General features: G+C 51.9%; 4 protein-coding genes across 4 annotated transcripts; 1 reads left to right on the forward strand and 3 right to left on the reverse strand.

Annotated features, from left to right (window-relative positions):
- Positions 1-1012: 1012 nt before the first annotated feature.
- Positions 1013-2341, reverse strand: TGAM01_v210413 (hypothetical protein; the record flags this gene model as incomplete). Its single annotated transcript, XM_018810241.1, has 1 exon — positions 1013-2341. One exon carries the CDS (start codon positions 2339-2341, stop codon positions 1013-1015), a length of 1329 nt encoding a protein of 442 aa, XP_018656556.1.
- Positions 2342-5924: 3583 nt separating this feature from the next.
- Positions 5925-8174, reverse strand: TGAM01_v210414 (hypothetical protein; the record flags this gene model as incomplete). Its single annotated transcript, XM_018810240.1, has 3 exons — positions 5925-6168; positions 6230-7867; positions 7945-8174. The coding sequence occupies 3 exons, from the start codon at positions 8172-8174 to the stop codon at positions 5925-5927; spliced, it is 2112 nt and encodes a 703-aa protein (XP_018656555.1).
- Positions 8175-12082: 3908 nt separating this feature from the next.
- TGAM01_v210415 (hypothetical protein) lies at positions 12083-14178 on the reverse strand (the record flags this gene model as incomplete). Its single annotated transcript, XM_018810239.1, has 2 exons — positions 12083-13897; positions 13957-14178. 2 exons carry the CDS (start codon positions 14176-14178, stop codon positions 12083-12085), a joined length of 2037 nt encoding a protein of 678 aa, XP_018656554.1.
- Positions 14179-14880: 702 nt separating this feature from the next.
- On the forward strand, positions 14881-16121 carry TGAM01_v210416 (hypothetical protein; the record flags this gene model as incomplete). Its single annotated transcript, XM_018810238.2, has 3 exons — positions 14881-15124; positions 15183-15662; positions 15718-16121. 3 exons carry the CDS (start codon positions 14881-14883, stop codon positions 16119-16121), a joined length of 1128 nt encoding a protein of 375 aa, XP_018656553.2.
- Positions 16122-18286: the final 2165 nt, after the last annotated feature.

The raw sequence follows: 18286 nt of genomic DNA on the forward strand, positions 1-18286 counted from the left end.
TCGTCTATTTATATCTATCCAACCTAAGGAGAAGTGGAAAGAGAATTTTCACAACAACTTTGAAAGTTGATGATATGAAAAGTTTACAGTCCACAGAGAATAGTAGCATTTACACTAACTTTTCTTCATTATAAGCGGTCATACCTGCACAAAGAGAAGAATAAAGATGTTTTTTTACTTTTAGCGAGCATTAATAGCGTAGTAGAAGTTCTAAATGTTTTTTTTTTATAAATAGCATAAATACCTAGATAAATACGTAAAAGGGGAAGGAGAATGTGTTATTTTGGACAAAAAAGGGGCATTAATGACAATGACAAGACTGAAATGGTGAAAAAATCACAGCAGCAGTCGTAGCAGTAGGTAGTAGTGGTAGACAAATCGGGGGCTCGCTACGCAGATGCATATCGTATGTCTTATGTACAAAGTGCGTCTTCTTCTTTTTTTTGTGTTTTTGATCGTTTGCTTGTCTGTCATGACCAATACATGCGCCAGTCGTACCGAGTACTAAGCATGAAATAGCAATTGACTCAACTCCATCATCATTCAGCCATGACAGCAGTCACCCTTTCCTCCATCTTGTCGCAAAGACAAACGAACATCATAAGCAGGGCCTTCGTCTTCATCCTCCTGCTTTCTTCCCCTTCCTCCATGCTCTTGTCCAGATTAAATCATGTCTTTTTGCGCAATAAATGTAAACAAACTCAATCTCAAATGCCAATTACAACGGCAAGGGGGTGAAATATGCAGCTGTGCCGTGCTGTGCTGTGCTGTGCGGCGCAATAAACAAAGCGAGAGTGTGGATGTAATAGCGAGCGTAGATAAAAAAAAAGAAGAAGACCCAGATTTCATGGTATGCAAAGCATTATTAAACAAGGTGGTCGCAAAAAAACAGAATAACCTGAAACGCCTCTCATGGTCCTTTAGCATCTTCCAAAACCCCAGGATATCCTTGAAACACAACGGGCGTTAAAATGTAAAAAGAAATTCGTCCGAGTCTCACACTCCGCGCCAACTAGAAATTCTGGGAAATACCAGCGCTCTGCTGCGGGAAGTGGCCGGGATTTTCAACGCGCGCGCTGCGTCGTGCAGGATTATCGCGGATGATGGGCGGAGCGGGCATGTTGTCGCCAGGATTGCCATAGCCGGCCTCATACGGGCTGGAACCATACTGATCGTAATAGCCGCCGCCACCACCATAAGCCACGCCCACGGCCCCCTCGGAGCCGTCCGACCGCCCGGCACTGTATGAAGAAGACGCATTGGAGGCTCCTCGTCTAACGTCACCTCGGTTGTTTGCGGCTGCGGGACCCATGGCACCGAGAATCTCTCCCTCCTGGTTGTCAATCAGTGCGGCGTCAGACATGTTGTCACGAGGAGGCGAAACATCAGAGTATCCATGGTTGGTGGCGCCGGATATCGTGGTAGAAGCCTTGCGGCCCGTTGAGGTGCCAGCAAGAGTAGTCGATCCCCAGCCACGATATCCCACAGATTCCTCTTCCCTCATCTCATACGAGTCTCCACCAGACATACCAACAACCGGAATTGTAGGATCAGCATTGGGGTTGTAAGCATAGTCTTCGACTTCCTTGCGGCGCTCTGCCTCTGCCTGGCGACGCGCGCGAGTCTTTTTCCAGAAGAAGAGGCCAATCACTGCCAAAATAGCAATGGCAACAATGGGAACGACGACACCAATGGCTACCTTGGCCTTTGAATCAAGACCACCGCCGCTGTCCTTGCCAGCAACGCCATTCGGGGTTGCCGTGGAGGTGGAAGAGGTAGTTACGCCGGTTGGAGAGTCTGTAGGCGTCGTGGTTTGCGTGACGACGTTAATAACGGTAGAGCCGTTGGTGCCCGAGACAGAAACAGTGACATCACTAGATGACGGCGGAGTTGTAGTTGTTGATGACGAACTATCAGGAGTAGAGCTCGGTGGTGGCGTCGTTGAAGAAGGAGGCGGAGTGGTGGATGATTGCTCTGGCGTTGTGGTGGAAGAAGTCGAGGAATCCGGCGTTGAAGAGGGCGATGATGTGCTCGAAGGGGTTGACGACGGCGGCGGCTCGGTAGTCGAAGACGAGGACGGGGGAGGTGGCGCAGAAGTCGAGCTCTCTGGCGGAGGAGTAGACGACGGAGTCGAGCTCGGGGGATCAGACGGGGTTGATGATGGAGTCGGCGATGGAGTTGGCGAAGGCGTCGACGATGGTGGTGGTGTAGGTGGTGCGCTCGACGTTGGCGGTTGATCGGGAGGCGCCGTTGACTGCTCAGGGGGAGGCGCCGTGGAACTGTTTTGCGCGTTTTCCGCCGGTGGTGTGGACGAATCCTGTGGTGGATCGGTTGAGGCCATTGCGACGCCGACGAGATTGACCAGAGGTGTGAGTTGGCTGTGTTTATGTGTCATGTCAGCATGAGGCCGAGAATGCGTTTAAGCAGACCGCGAAGGTAGATTGAGCGACAAGTGCAGCGTAGAAGGCAAGTAGCAATCATCATCTTGAGCACCTGAAGGCAACAACGCCAACACAGATAAGCCAGCAAGACGAGGCCATGCACCGGCTCCAGGCCGAACGCATGCGCAGCGCACAAAGTCGGCGAGAACCCAATCACACGCCCAGGAAGAGAAGATCCAAAGACGTCGGGGAAGCACAACAGACGAGATCGTCGCAGCAACGACTCGGGCTGATAAGGGAGGCCAAAGGCAAGACAATAGAAGCCGCAAACGTACCTGTCTGGCTAGTCCAGCGTTCCCAGAGACGAATCCAATAAAAAAAAAACCCGGATTTAGGCGCGCGCGGAACGAAGCAATCAATTCAAACGGCGAAACAGATGCGAGAAGAAAGCAGCCGCCGTCTAGTAAAAAAGAAGAGAAAAAAGATGCTTGTCCCGAGATGGGTCTCTCTCACTCGCTGTCGGCTTCCGCCTCGTAAAACACAAGAGGGCGTCCAGTCCAATCCAGCCGCAGAGCTGGGATGCAGCGACTTTGTGACGGGCCGGCCAGGAAAAAAACAAAGCTAGATCGGCCTAGGCTCTTACAAGATTCGCACCCGTTGCAGCGAATGGAACCGCAAGCAGCGCGATTGTGGAGATTTGGGAGCCGCGGAGTGGAGGGGCGTGTCTTGCTTGTGTATTTGCCGTCGTGGGAGAGCAGAAAAGAGGAGATGGAGGATGGAAAGCTGCTGGAAGGCGCTTAGGAACTGCGCGCGAGAGAAAAGAGAGAGAAAAACGAGAATAGACACGAGCCAGCCAGGCTGGACAGGGAGCCGCTGCCAGGGGTGGGCAGCAAGAAAAAAGGATTTGATGACGAGAGAAGGCCGAGCCCAAGCCCCGATCAACTGCAGCAGCATAAACGCGTATAAGGCTTGCCGGCGCTTTACATGTCCGACGAGGGAAAAAGTCACCCTAACTACCTGAGTGCTAGTCTAGTGGAAGAAAAAATTCAATCGCTTTGGCTGGGCTTGCGCGGGTGAGAAACGCCCAAAAGACGAGGCCAAGAGAAGCTACAGGCGACGATACGAAAGGAAACGCCGAGCTGTAAAGTTCTGACGCACCCGAGAGAGAAGAGAAAAACCGGACGATATGGGGGGTTTATTCTGGCTTAGCGCCGCTCGTACTGCAGTCTCGGCCAATTTTTTTTTTGTCTCTTGCATTGTGCTTTCTTTTGCTCCTCTTGACGGGCTGTCAATGTTTTTGACATGTTTCCTCTCTTGCTCGACATCGTTGCAGAGACTAGATGTTGTAGGTTTTTCACATGTAAACTCTCAACATGTTGTTTTCGCTTTGCCGGTAATCTAGGTTGTGCTAAGGTTTTTTGCCTCCCCGAAAGCTTATATATGCAAAGCTTCTCTCCCCCCCAAATGGAAAAACCACAGCAGCAGCGCAAACCCCATCAACTTCAATTGTCCAAGTGCAGCCAGTGGCTGAAGCTGCTAGCAGATCATGCCAAAAGCCACCACTTCTCTAGCAGCTCCCCGACAAAGAGAAAAATGCGCCGGTTCCAAGCCGGAGAAACTGGGCCCAACCCTTGCGAACTCAAGTAGCGCTGAAGTTGAGGCGGATGGGGCTGTTGAATTCAAGTTGGCACCCGGGTGATTGACCAGACCGGCTCATTTTTTATCTTTCCTTTCCTTTGTCTCGCAGTTGGCTGAAGCTCAGAAGATGATGACTTGGATTACTTAGCACCTGATAGGCGAGATTACGGAGCTGGGTAACCGCTAGAAAGATACTCAGCGTCAGCCGCGGCCGGTACCTGTGAGAGGCCGCCGCTCCGTTTAGCACTGCCTGTTTGCACATGGTGAATCCTTTTCAGGCAAAGTCACCTGTTTATATTTTCTCAGCCCGTATATACGAGTCTTTGGCCCCTTATCGCATCGCCTTGCTGTAAAAAGAAAAGACGTCCATTGCTATTTTCCCACTGTACTTTTTATTTTTATTTTTCGCCTCCCGGGAGAATCACTTAGTTTCCCAGCGAATCATCTTCAGATCTTGGGTCGCATCGTTGCTTGTAAGTGCTGCGCAGCGCTCGCACACACGACGTTTGCAAATCATTTCAGAAAAACCAACCCCCTGGTAAATTCCCCGTTATTATTTACGGAGCGCGCATGTTCATATGATGCGAATCTTGCGTATCCATTACGCACGGGCTTGGCTGTCTCACAACAATCATATTACAAGTAAGTAGAATAAAAAGGAAAACTTCGTTTCGTCCCAGTGGGATATAAGCAGTACTAGCCTTACCTCGCATGCATCTTATCATTGCAATCAACCATCAAGCCATCACTACGGATGTATTAGCGCCAGGTGACTACAACCCGCCGGCAAGGGAACAAAAAGGCAAAAAAAGCGACGGAAATGAAATTTGCACTGCCCGTCTCACCCACCCGTCACTGCCACAACACACGGATCCGTGGGGGGTGTGGATTACTAACATCGAGCCTAGACACTGTTATTATTAGCGCCCCTTGCATGGCCATATTCAGCCTGGCTCAATTTGACGTACCTTTGTAGTGCGCATGTCTGCTTCCGCAGCTGGAGCGAGACATCATTGACACCGCAGTGCCAGTATTAGTCGTAGTGATGGAATGAGTGATGATGATCGCCTTTTCTATACTAAGCCACGAGATCGGGAAGAGTCGCCACGAGATCCCTTTGCTACTATTATTGTAGTTACTGATCAAGGAACCAAGGCATCATAGCAGTTTAGCGCTGCCGTCAAGCCCGTTGCTCCACAATAACGGCCGTCAAAGCATCCGACAGGAAACAAAACAGAGGTAGTACATGAGAGTAAACAGCACGTGATGTTACTCAACTTCATCTCCCATCAAACGGCCTTCTCAGCACAATAAGCTCACAAGACAGACAGCAAGCAGAGAAAAGACACAAATTGACCAAATCTTGTTATATTGCAAAAATAAAACTAATCATATATCATGACAATCTTGTCTGAAAAAAATATCGGGGGGAAGAAGAATATAATAACACGGGTGAGTGCATCTGATTGACCTATATTGCCTATGTACAGTTGTTGTTCCTTCAGATGCCCAAACAAGAGGAGGCACGAAGTCGTCGTCGTCACCTGAGATATAATATTTCATGTGTTTCGGTTCGGGAGGTTGTTGTTTAGGTTCCAGTGTCCATCTATATGCAAACATCGCAGCAACACAAAAAAAATTGGAAAAAAAAGGCCCAACATATAAGATATAAAAACTTTCGAAAAGAGAGCTCCGTCGTGAAAAATCCCCTAATTACTCCTTTGTTTGTGAAGGGAACAAAATATAAAACGCAAACCTCCCTGAGGAGAAGCCGCTTTCGAATGCCGCTGTTTGGTGGCAAGATCATGCAAAATGCCGTAAGCAAGAAATGACGACGCTGATACTAAAGAAATGCTAATCTTCATCGAGATTCAGCTTAGAACCTTCACCTTCTTCTGCTCCCATCTAACCTCGCAGCGTCCATGAGGGCTTCAGCTGGTCGTCCATGGCAGCTGTCGTGAAAACTGTGTCACCTGGAAGGCGACTGATGCGGCCTGCTCCACTGCGGATGGCATTGAGCTGCGTCTGAGAGATGCCGCTATTGTTACTCCTGATGCTGCCTGCGTCGCTGGCAACTTCGGGATCTCTAAACTTCTTGGGAGGGGCGAAATCCAGGCCGGTGAAGGTGCTGGATTTTCGGAGCAAGTGTCTATTAAAGACGTGTTAGCAATCGTTTCCCGTTTTTTATCAATACGATCAACGGTACTTACGGGCTGGGTAAAGGTGTTAGATCTTCAAAGGCAGACGCCAGCGGTGTAGATGCAGTTGGTGGCTGCAGGAAGGGCTTTCTCTCGCCAAAGGGGCTCTCGCTGCGGCCGGCAACCTTATCCCTGATGCTTGACGGGGGAGCAAAATCAGCGGCGTTGAAGATGGCGAAAGAATCGTCACCGAGCTTTCCTGGCGTTGGCAGCGAGGCTAAAGCAGCCGGAGGAGGCAAGTTCTTCTTGGGCTGGTTTTGGCGAGCCCATGCACCAGATGCGGAGGAATCCGGTCTAGGACCAAAGGCCGATCCAGCGCGAGAACCAAAGGCCGATCCGGCGCGAGGGCGTCCGCCAGGGCCGGGAGAGAAGGTTCCGCCATTTCCATTAGCACCGCGGAAGCGCGGGCCGGGGCCACGCGAGCCGCCCCTCGGAGCACCTTGACGGTTGCTGGGAGGTGGAGTCATGGCACGACGGGTAACGGGCTGGGCATAAGGCATAACAAAGGCGTTGGTGTCGGCGTCATAGTAAGCAGCTGCCTCTAGGTAACCTTGATCATAGTCTTCATAGTAATCGGGACCGCCCTGTCTCTGAGGCTTAGGCTGCTGCTGCTGTTGCTGTTGCTGTTGCAGGTGCTGGGGCGGTTGGGGCATAGGAGGGGGCGCTTCGCTTGAATCATCAAAGTACTCCTTGTAGAAAGATCGAATACGGTTTGCGCGGATTTCAGGGTCGTCAGATTCCATGGCTTCGCTAGGAGGCAGAGGCCTGAATCCCACAGAGAGTCGCTTGTTGCCGTTGTTTTGAGGAACGCCGAGACCACCGCCCTGCTGAGGCTCAGGAAGTCGAGATAGAGGTCGGCCACGGGGTTGCTCTTCCTCATGTGCGTGGGCATCCTGGTGAGTGGGTTGTCCGGGAGAGAGAATCTGGGGAATGTCAGCGGGGCTGACGTGTGAGGCACGACCATTATCGGTATAAGCAGATGAACGCGCCGAGCTCGGTTCCATGTTGGGGCTTCGGGAGCCGTCGAGCTTCAGGGCAGCGGGAGCAGGGGCCGGGATATCGGGCACTTCGAATTCGTCGGCGTTGAAGACGTCGACAACAGTTTCGATTTCTGGAACAATTGGCTGGACGGGAACCATGACGTCGTGGACCTCGGCGGCACTGGGGGGAGGCTGGTGCGTAGGCATGGGAGCGGTGGGAGTAGCAAAGGGATTCTCCTTCTCATCCGAATGGGCCCGCGGCGTAGTCGGAGGCATGGCCAGGGCACTGGACTTGGGGGGGCGTCTTCCACTGTCGGTCGTCTTGAAGGATCGGATCGAGCCAACATCACTATTCGCGTATTGGCTAACTTGTCTATAGGGGTCATTTTCGGTTTGGAGGGTTCGAGCATACGAGTGAATAGATTCGCGAGATCCAGTATTGCCCGGCGGAAGAAGATACGGTGACGAGAGGTTCATGTCCATGGAGAGTCCACCCTTGTGCGCAGCCTTTTCAACTCCGCCAAACATGCTCTTCCGCTTCTTGGAGGAAGCATTTCCCAACCCAAAATCCAGGTCCTTGGTAGGATCGTTGAGCTCTTCCAGCCTGTCTCGGCGCATGTTCCTGCGGTGGAGGAAAAACAAAACAACGACGGCCACAGCGACCGGAATACTGCACCAATTAGCTTCACCATCCGGGACCGACAACTTCTTCGGCTAAAAAAAAAAAAAAAAGGCAAAATCACTTACATGATTCCCAGGACGATGGCGAGCGTCGAGGTCGATGGTCCAACTGGCTTCTCGCAAGTGTTGGAGGCATCCGTCGCGGTACAGGCCGAGCTTGATCTACGCAGCAGAGATCCAATGGACTCGAGGCTTCGGCGCAGGTTCATTCGCGATCCCATCCCAGAGACTTGTGCGTCACGCGCAACCAACCCGGCCGTGGCCGGGTTAACTCCTCGAGCTCGTATGAAGCTCATCTTTCCAGATCCCCCTAATCGAAATAAATTTTAAAAATTATTTGCTGGTGAAGTATATGTCGAAAGAGAAACAAAAAGATATTATATATGACGCTTGCTGATTATAGTCGACGTGATGTACCGATCGCCATTAATATGTGAATTTTGTCTTTTTTGTTTTGTTTTTACACCGATTGGTAGCTCTTCTTTTCCAGAGGCAAAGCCCGCGAACGAGAGAAAGTTGGTCAAATAGGTAGCTTTGTCGATCGACGTTTCGTCCAAGGAAGAACCAAGAAGCCAGGAAAAAGCGGGTAAAAAAATAGAGAATGTGCAATGCCAACCGGACGGGCAGAAGCAATGAATGACTGTTGCTGCTGGTTCGCAGAAGCAGCTCGCAAAAAGGAATGACTGAGAGCTTGACAAGCAATACCAAAAAAGAGTGACAGGCCCGCTTGCAGGCGGTTTCGCACGATAAATCGCAGTGGTCGACAGAAAGGAAGGACTGGCGATGGGGAGAGGAGAAGAGAAGAGGAAGAGCGCGAGAGACGGATAAGCCCCAAGGAGAGGAGAGGGAGACGAAGCGGGTTAGGAAGGCGATGGGCCCTGCACAATAGGCCTGGTGGGACGGCGCAAATGGACGAGCACCGGCGCAGGTACCGCTACAAGGCAGCGTCCGGTGGGCAGCAGATTGGGTGTTCTGCAGGCGGCAGCTGCCCGTAGCGGACATCGCCCAGCGTACCGGTACCTGCCCGGGACCGCAGTGAGGAGCAGAGTGATTGCAGGGAGCCCAGCAGGTTTGGGCGCGCGGGCAATTCCCCTCCCCTTGCCGCAGCGAATGAGACAGCGCAGGGCAAAGGCCCAGCAGCGGTCCAGGGGTCGAGCGCGCAGGTCCATGTACCAGTACCGAAGGGGATTGGAGATTGGAGCCTGTCCTGCTGTGGTCAGTGAGCTCCGGCGCCGACGAGCTTCCCAGGGTCGTAGGGAGTTTAATTTGAGCAGTGCTAGCGCCGGGCCGCCGCGCCCAAGAGGCACAACAGCCAGGTACCAGTGCTATCGCCCGCCTATCAGCGACCAGGGATCGCCTCCATCGCTAACCCCGTGCTACAGCGGCCAGTTTCTTTGCGCGTGGCGGCAGCAGCTCCAGAGCGAGCACCAGATGCGAGCGCCAGTCGAGGCGGCGTCGTCTAGCTGGTGATTCAGCAGGTCGAAAGAGGAAAACAAAGGGCTGGCGGGCTGGGGCCTAGCAGGGGCCTGACGCAGGTACAGAGGGCCCACGGAAGCACCCCTCACAGTATGAAGCAATGTCTACAGCAGCTGACTTGCACGGTCCCAGGGCCAATCTGAGGCAACAGATCCCTGCATCCGGCACTGTGTTTTGCAACTTGCCAATAGCGCTGCCCCTGACGCTAGCCCAGGAACGCCTTAGCCGTCCCGCTGGGGCCTATAGGAGTCGTCCCAACTGCAAATTGAAATCATGCATTTTACTCAGCATCTGTGATTTCGCTACTTAACAGCGTCGGCGTTGCCATCACTCCTTTATCACTGTTTGGCAGTAGAACTTCGAAAAGAAGAAAAGAAAAATCTCAGCTAGCCTTTGTATCCACACTGCGCCGTTGAGGGGAAACTGCCAACACAGAGCTGATGGAGTTTCGGGCTACTCCGTAATATCTACTGGGCTTCCGCTAAGTTAAAGAGACTTGGTGGCACCGGTGTGTCAAGTAAAGATGCAAGCACTGTACCACGATGGCATCGTCGCCTGGACCTTGAGAGGCTCCAGCTTACGTATTGTTCGATTGTTCGCTATCCAACACCAGCATGGCCAAGGCAACAACTAATACACATGGTAATATATTCCCGCAAGCATCTGATGCAACGCAATGTGCGTTGTACTTGTACATGCCGTTAGTACCTCAGTGCTTGGCAATGGAAATGCACACAACATCTCCATGAAGCAACACTGAAAGCCGCAAGCAACGCCTCGGCCACATTGTCGTCGCAAAATTTGTCGCCACACGTCCGTGCTTCGTCTGTGCTGTCTGGATTCATGAATGAATAGGATTCAAGCGAAAATGTGCGCACAAACTTGGGTCTGAATTGAATTGCTTGCTGCTGGAAGAAATGGCGCATTCGAGAAGCGAGTTCGCCTTGATAGTCTAGATAGCACTCGCAGGCCAGGTGCCTCTTTGAGCAAGCGTCTTACAACACCATGGTATCCATCCAATAGGAGCCGTCAGAATACGTGCAGCCTCATTAAACGCATATCCACCGCAATGCACACAGTCTCGCGCAACTGCGGAGCTTCACAAGAGCTCCATCAGCAGTCTCCATCCTCGCCTCAAAAAGGCATCCACCCGCAAACACTTGCACCGCAAACCCCTTGGTCGAGTGCAATCTTATCGTTCTATAAAAATGCAATCAGCCGATCTTATTATAGATACAGAGCATGTCTTCTACGGACTATCGAAATTGCCGATTCGCTCACAATACTACTACTTACAACTCCTGCAGTGCTGTGAAGATCCGGGCCGCTGCCGGCTGATTTTAGTAGAGGCTGCCGCTTTTCCGATATGAATTATCCCCCCTGGCCACCGTGGTCCGGAGCACTGCCCTGCCGGTGAGACGCTCAGGATGAGGGCTGCGGAGTCCAATTAATGGCATTAGCAGGAAAATAAAAACGGAGTTCCAACGCCGAGTTCCAGCAGCAACAAAGCAAGTATTTAGCGTACAAGTATGCATGTATTGCGATACAGGTTTTGGTAATAAACAATACCAGGCACCACGCTCGGATGCTAAGCCGGGGACCAGGCCAGTCAATGGCCCTAGCCATGCTCTGCGTGTTCCATCTCCATGTCTCGCTCCCTTGCCGCGTTAATGCCACAGGTCGCCAGAACAATTCAGACGAAACAGGAGAAACGGGTCTTGACATGCACATGTTTTGCGGAACAGAAGAAAAGCTTGTGCCGTCCGCCGGCTTTTTCAAGACCCTTGGCAAGACATGGGGGACTTGAAGAAAGTCTCATCTCTGTCTTTGCCACCCTTTGCCATGGGTGAGACCAAGACCAGCTTCAGCTAGGTGAAGGTTGCGTGTAGAGTTCCTCTAGCAACCGAATTTTGTCTTGCCATGTAGAGAAACTTTGGTTGGTATCACTATTGGCAGCGTTGAAAGATGTTTCAGTCTATTGACGCTCGAGGACTCGATAGTCGAGGCATTTTTGGTCCCGTGAGCCCAATATATGCAAGTACTTCTACTAGTAGCGGTGCAAGTGCTGTATCATGAGAGGGGCCAGGATCCTAGCTCATGCCTTCTTATCACGCAAGGGGGTGCAGAAGAGCACCTGTCGTAGTCATCAGAGAAGACAAACAAACAAGATTTTACTGCTGCAGTATTTGTATCAGTCTATCAATGGCGAGAGCGGCATGAAAGATTGATCATGGGTGGCCCCGGATCAGCAATTATTTTTTCAAGAAGCGTATAAGCCAACTTTAGAACAGTTAGCAGCACGGGCATGTTGGATGGCGTGGAGCAAGGCTTCAAAAGACGTGGGTTTCTATTCACTTTCGGCTATTTCCATTCACCCTCGACGTACTCCGTACAAGTGCTCCAGACACAATTATAATGGTATCCAAGGTATGTAAGACCTAACAGCAAAAGGTGTATCTCGCTAGCAACAATCGTTTTCCATCTGGGTGGCAGATATAAACAGGCTATTCTAGAACGATCCATGGAGCTGTAAATAGATCCTAGAGACGGCAACTACGGCAGAGAGCTGGAGCCAGTCGGAGTATTCTGGACACAAATCGATATACACGGTAGATATTAGAGTGGCCGCAATTTGTATGATGCGTCCATACCCTCTTCTTGTGTGTATCGAGTATTGTCTGGTGCTAATAGCCTGAATCGTAGTCGTTGATGAACCGTAAATGAGCAACTAGCCTCGAGAGTTGGAAAGCTTATAAAACTCGGGAGCATATTCAACCAACCAGTTCTTCTCAATCTTTGTAATGTCGCGGATATACGTCTTATCTCCCGTCTCCATGATTTCATAGAAAATGACCCAGTCAGCTTTGCGATTGAACATGAGTGAATTAGGATGTGCGTGTAGGATGGTTCCGCCCTCGACGTTTCGATAAGTTCCATCCGGCTGCATGCGTGCTGTATGTGCAAAGTAGCCAGAGGTGAGGCAACGTCTAATTTGCTCTGCTTTATTGCCATTATCCACGTTCGAAGAGTGTTGTTTGGACGATAGTGTCTCATCAACGTTGATGTTGAAGCGCTCGAGATAGCGCTTCAGTTGAGCTCGGATACTGACTGCCCGAGTCAGGGACTTGTAATTGAGGTTGTGTTCATGGCAAAACTTGGCCTCCTTCTTTCCCTTTGTGATAAAAGTCTGATAGACGTTGAGCAATGTTAGATGATCGCCTTCTTCTACAGCAAACTTACGCCGTGAAGACTCCATCTTGTGTCGCTCGCCGTCGTGGTAGAACCATATGTTTCCTCCCAGGCTTGTCATGGCAGCAATGGTCAAGATTTCACTTAGACAGTTGAACTGCGGCGCTGATAGTAATGTCTTTGCCATCATCGGCTCGACTGCCAGTTCTGCCATGCGAGATCCAAGTGGATGTGTTAGCTTTGCATACTCATCCAAAGCTCCCAATGAGTACAACAATTCGAGCGCCTTCGACATGAGCTCTGACGGTGGTGCGGAAAGGAAATCAAATCTAGCCACATTATCGATACCAAGAGCTTTCAACTGTAAGATAGTTGACGCCAGGTTCGACCTTTGTATCTCTGGAGGGTTCGTTTCCGGTAACGCTTGGTAGGCGTCTTCAGTATAGAGCCGATAGCATTTTCCAGCCTTGGTACGGCCAGCACGGCCAGCACGTTGAGAAGCAGATGCTTTAGAGATGGGCGTGGTTGTCAATGTCTCTATGCCTGTCTTGGGATTGTAAGCCCGCAACTTGACGAAGCCACAATCAATGACATGAACTATGCCATCAATCGTGACCGAGGCTTCGGCTATGTTTGTTGAGAAGACTACTTTTCGTGTTCCTTCAGGCGTCTTATCAAACACAAACATTTGCTGCTCTGTCGAGAGTCCGGCATAGAGCGGCAGTGGCTGTAATGGGCCATGCTGGCTATCCAGCTGCGTGGCTCTCTCAGCTACAGCTTGAATAGCATTGTCAATCTCTTCGCGGCCCGTCAAGAAGACCAAGATATCTCCCTCGCCTTCTTGCGTGTGAATGTCAAAGACGGTATTGACGGCCTTTTCAACATAGTCTTCCGCCGGAGCCTCGAGATATAGCGTATCGATGGGATATGTTCGTCCCTCGAGGCTAACAATGGTGGCAATCGCCTGTGGCGTTTGGTCATCGTCTTGCTTTCTTACTTCCTGTTCCGAGCCCGCTGTGAAGAATTTGAGAAATTCCTCAGCCTGAAGCGTTGCGCTGCTGACGATAATGCGGAGCTCGGGGCGCTTCCTTCGAATCTTCTTCAGCAAGCCAAGCAAGATATCGGTGCTGATGGATCGCTCGTGAGCCTCGTCTACCATGATGACAGAATATCGGCTCAGCAGAGGATCTGTCAGTGCTTCCCGGATAAGTAGAGCATCGGTCAGAAACTTTATCCGGGTGGAGGATGAGGTGACATCTTCAAAGCGGATCGAGTATCCAACCTCTTGGCCGACTTCACACCCTACCTCCTCGGCAACTCTTAGGGCAACCGTTGTGGCGGCCACTCGGCGTGGCTTACGTGAAAATATCAGTAAAAAGCACTTCTAATAAGATGAGGAAGTCGACCGCCCACCTGTGTTATTCCAATGAGCTTTCCATCTGAGCACCATCCAGCGCGTTCAAGGAACTGGGGGATCTGGGTGCTTTTGCCAGAGCCGGTCTGGCCTATGACGATGGTCACCGGGAATGTCTCAATGACATAGAGCAAGCTGTCGCGGTATTTTGCTATGGGAAGCAAGGATGGTGGCTTGTGCAATGCGGGGATGAATGACGAGTCGAGATCGAGGTCCGTCATTGTGAAATGTTTTTGTTGGTCTCATTTGGTAAAATTGCTGCCAACTACGCAGCTAGCTGGTGAGATTGGCGTCTGTCTGAAGCCAGTTTCAGCTATAGCATCACAATGCTATGCTAGTTGAAGTGCTTAGAGGGCTGAATTACTTAAGGACATGCGTCTGCAGCTTTGAATCAATTCATCTCCAGCTCTTTCACAACCTAGTCCCAAGATCGATTGCTTCAATTTCTTCATTGCCTGAATCTTGTAGGTAGGCAACCCATCTACCCTAGAGCCTTTAGCAATATCCCCAGCCACACTGTGGCGCTGTGGCTGTACCCGCTCATCACTGCCACCCTGAGCTCCTTTATTTCTGTGGGGACGTCATCAGCGTCGTGGCAGGCGTCGTGGCTAGCCTTCAACCCCTCCGTCATAATCGCAACGGAGAGCCCGAGACTGAAGCGAGATCATTTTCCAGATCACCTTAGCTATAAGCGAAATCACGAGAATCGATCGCCTCAGCAACACTCGGCGCGCGCCAAGGGTAACCGCAAAAGACTGCGACGATGTCGGCTCCCGCAGATACGGTATATATGATCCACCCCAGACGGGCTGCTTGTTAGTGGCGAGAGAGCTTGCGCTGATGCTGATGCTTGCGGTTCAACTGCGCAGAGCAAAGTGACAGATTCAGGCGCTGAATCGCCAACGACTGCGCAACCTCTTGACATGTCAGATGATGAGGTGCAGGAATCCGGAATAACAGGAGACGGCACCGTATCACCAATGCTTGGCTCAAGGCAAAGCTCAGAGGGCCCGGCCCCTCCACCGAAGCCTCCGCGCCCCATGACCGAGGCGCAAAAGAATCAAATCACTCTGAAGGAGGCGTTCCCATCAGTTGATGACAATGTCATCAAGGCGATCTTGAGAGCAAGCGGAGGCCAGGTCGAGCCCGCCTTCAACGCTCTGCTAGGTGCGTTGCGCGCAAAGACTAACATTCCTACGGGGACGCATGCTTACGATGAAACTAGAAATGACCGACCCAGACGCCGTTCGGAACGAGCCGCAAGATGTTGCGCCGCCTCAGCCGCCTCGGCCTTCGCGATCCCAGATTGAAGCAGATGAGCTATATGCGCGCCAGTTGGCAGAGCACTACGATAACGTCGGTGCCTACGAAGCTCGCACTTCTAACCGTGGCGGTAATGGGCGCACAAGATCGCAGCCCGACTTCGACGGAGAGGAGCGAGAGCACAGCTTTATAGATGACGACCTCCCCATCATCCGCGAGAACCTCCGACAAGGATTCGTAGAGACTCAGTCCAAGGTCAACGGCTGGATTACCATGATGAAGAAGAAGATTGAGGAGAATTTCGACGAGAGTGAGGATGCTGGCCGCAGCGATGGACCTCAGTATCGCCACGGTGGGCCAAGCAACAGGAGCACGGACTATGACGCAGATCCGCAGGTGCTCAGCGATGATTTCGCTGGCATGAAGTTTTCATCGGACGGCAGTAAGTATTTGATGCCCTGAATGTAACTAAAGCATGTCTGACGATATTCTTCTAGCCCCTGCTCACAACATCCGACCGATGGCCAATACCGGCATTTACAGACCGCCTCCTTCACATTCACCGCGAGCAGACGGCCGAAGAGTGGGATTCAAGGACGAACCTGAAGAGATCAAGATGTATGATGCTTCGCCAAAACTGTCTCCCAAGGGCGAGACCCCGGCAGGAACAGGGGCCAAGGCGAGCAAATGGCAGCCACTCTCTAGCGTGGAGCCAGATCCGATCACTGATAACGATCCTTTCAGCTTGGGGGACAGCGAGGATGAGGGAGAGACAAAGGAGAAGCCGAAAGATGGCAAGCTGGACGATGCCGAGCGGTTGAAAAAGGCTGCTGCCGAGGCGATGGCTGATAGTCTGGTCGATTCAGCGAAAGAAGGGGACTCAAGCGCGAAGAAGAGCTGATTGCTTGAAGCAGAGGGAACGGGATGGGATTAAATTGCCTTTGGAAGCAATCTATGGCGAGGCTGTTTCTGTTTTTCAAAATTGTGTATCTGTGCTGTTGATCGAGGCGACTCCCAAATGGTAGCTGAAATTATAAGAAACGGCAATACCCTAATAGTACTTTGAATGGTTTGAATGGTTCATGCGCTCTTGGATGTCATTGTTCAGAGTAGATGCTACCCATCAGATACCTACCTGGTAGGTAGCAAGGTAATAAGACTTGTTAAAGTTAGGATACAGGGCCGTGACGTCTTGAGTACGATTAGCGAGCTGAATCTGCGGCTTCTTTGGCCGGCTAGTAGTAGCACTGCACCGATGGGTCGGCTGTGTTCTCCACGTGGGTTCCCATGACGATGAATTGATGGGTAAATCCGGGTTAATGAGCAGCTGCCTGGACGGCCTCTCGGTGCAATGAGTAACGTAGCGCAGGATAGCATGACTAGTAGCGTTTGGTTGTTGCCCGGACTTTGGGTTGCGCAAAGTATTTGTGCCTCCAACTCGTGCCGTGCGTGTACTTGTACGGTTGACTTGGAGGTCGAGCGGCAGAGGTACATCAAAGCAGCCGTCTAGTGAGCTGGGGCCGTGGACTCTTGAATTTGCGCTTAAATCAACTGCACCTATCGCTCACGCACGAGGTGCAATGCTGCACGGCGATTGGGTCCGGTATAAAGAACGGGGACGATGGTAGCAGCAGATCCGGCAAAACACCCCTACAAACGCAGCCCAATGAAAGGACCCCGGAAGGAATGCTTTGGGATGCGAGGCAGGGCGGCACTAGGGCGCTATCTGGTTTCAACGCTGTAGTGGGCAAGAGTCTGTTAGGAGGCTAAACACCGGCTGCATCTGCCGACAGCCAAGTCGGTACCACGGCCCGCAAGAAGTCTCAGCGCCGCATGCGCAACCCTGGTCGATTCTGCAGGACGACCTACTTCGGCGTGCTAAAGGTGTCTGAAGTACAACCGCCACGGGCTTTATTCGCCTAGTCTCGCGATGATCTAGACAGTCGAGGGCTCTGATGAGTCGCCCCCGCTTCGAACAAGGTCACCATCCCGCAGAGAAGTGGCATTTTCACCGGGGCGAGGCACAACGTGCCCTCGAGACTAAGACACAGCTAGCCAAGTCAGTCGTCGACATACTCTGCCCTTCACCGAAGCCATCAACCTCCCTCTCTCTCTCTCCTCTCCAATTGGGTCGGGCCAGGACATTCTGACTAACAAGGACGACCAGAGATACCCAGACGCCCAGCCAGAGAGACAGGCAGACCGTCAGACAGCCTCGTCACCTCGGCCCTGCTGGTCTGATCTGATCAATCCGAATCACCAGCCCATTCTGCGCCCAGGGTGCCCTCATCCGGTAGGCTGACTACTAAACTCTCTTGCTGCCACGCCCTCGTGATTGAAAATCTTCGTCCGGGGTGAGAGAATCAGAGGAGTGTAGCTCTGCTTCGTGTACGTAAGAAGCGCTCCTCTCCCCAGCAAACAGCCTTTTCCCTGCGTCCACATTTAGCACCACATCAGAAAAGCCCATCTCTCCAAGGCTGCGCGTACATACATACTGTACATCACTCATTATCCGCAAACTTGCTCTTGTCCACCTCTCTTCCCGCATCTTCGGCCTGCTTCATGCCGGCCTTCTTACTCTTCTCGGCTCCAGGCCTGCATCTCAAACTATCCCGGAAGCAGAGCACCGACCTCCGCCTGCAACCTCAGTGGGACAAAGGCTGGCCTCTCAAGGTACGAGCCGCGCCGGAGCCTGCTGCTTGCTTGCTGTCTGATGGGACCCGTTGGGCTGTCCTGTCAGCGAGCTGCCGACGGCCATCAGTCAATCGTTCCCCCCACGCGGACAAGTGTCTGGAGACTCTGCGCTGAACTAGACCCCTTACCCTGTCCCTCGGCCACCTCCGTCCTGTTCCGTCGATATAGGCTTGTCAAGGTCGCACAGACAGCTAAGTTTCATAGCAGGTTGCTCGTTCTTACAGGCGCCATCGCCCACAATAACATCTTACCAACCAACTCTTGGCTTCCCTCCCAAAAGGAAGGCTTATTACAGGCGTGAGACTGCATAGCCCGTCTGTGCCTCGGCCAGTATATCCTCCCTTGACCTGTCCGGCTTGGGTCTTTCTGCTT

The sequence above is a fragment of the Trichoderma gamsii genome (assembly GCF_001481775.2).
Source record: "Trichoderma gamsii strain T6085 chromosome Unknown Scaffold_62.2, whole genome shotgun sequence".
Taxonomy (NCBI): Eukaryota; Fungi; Ascomycota; class Sordariomycetes; order Hypocreales; family Hypocreaceae; genus Trichoderma; species Trichoderma gamsii.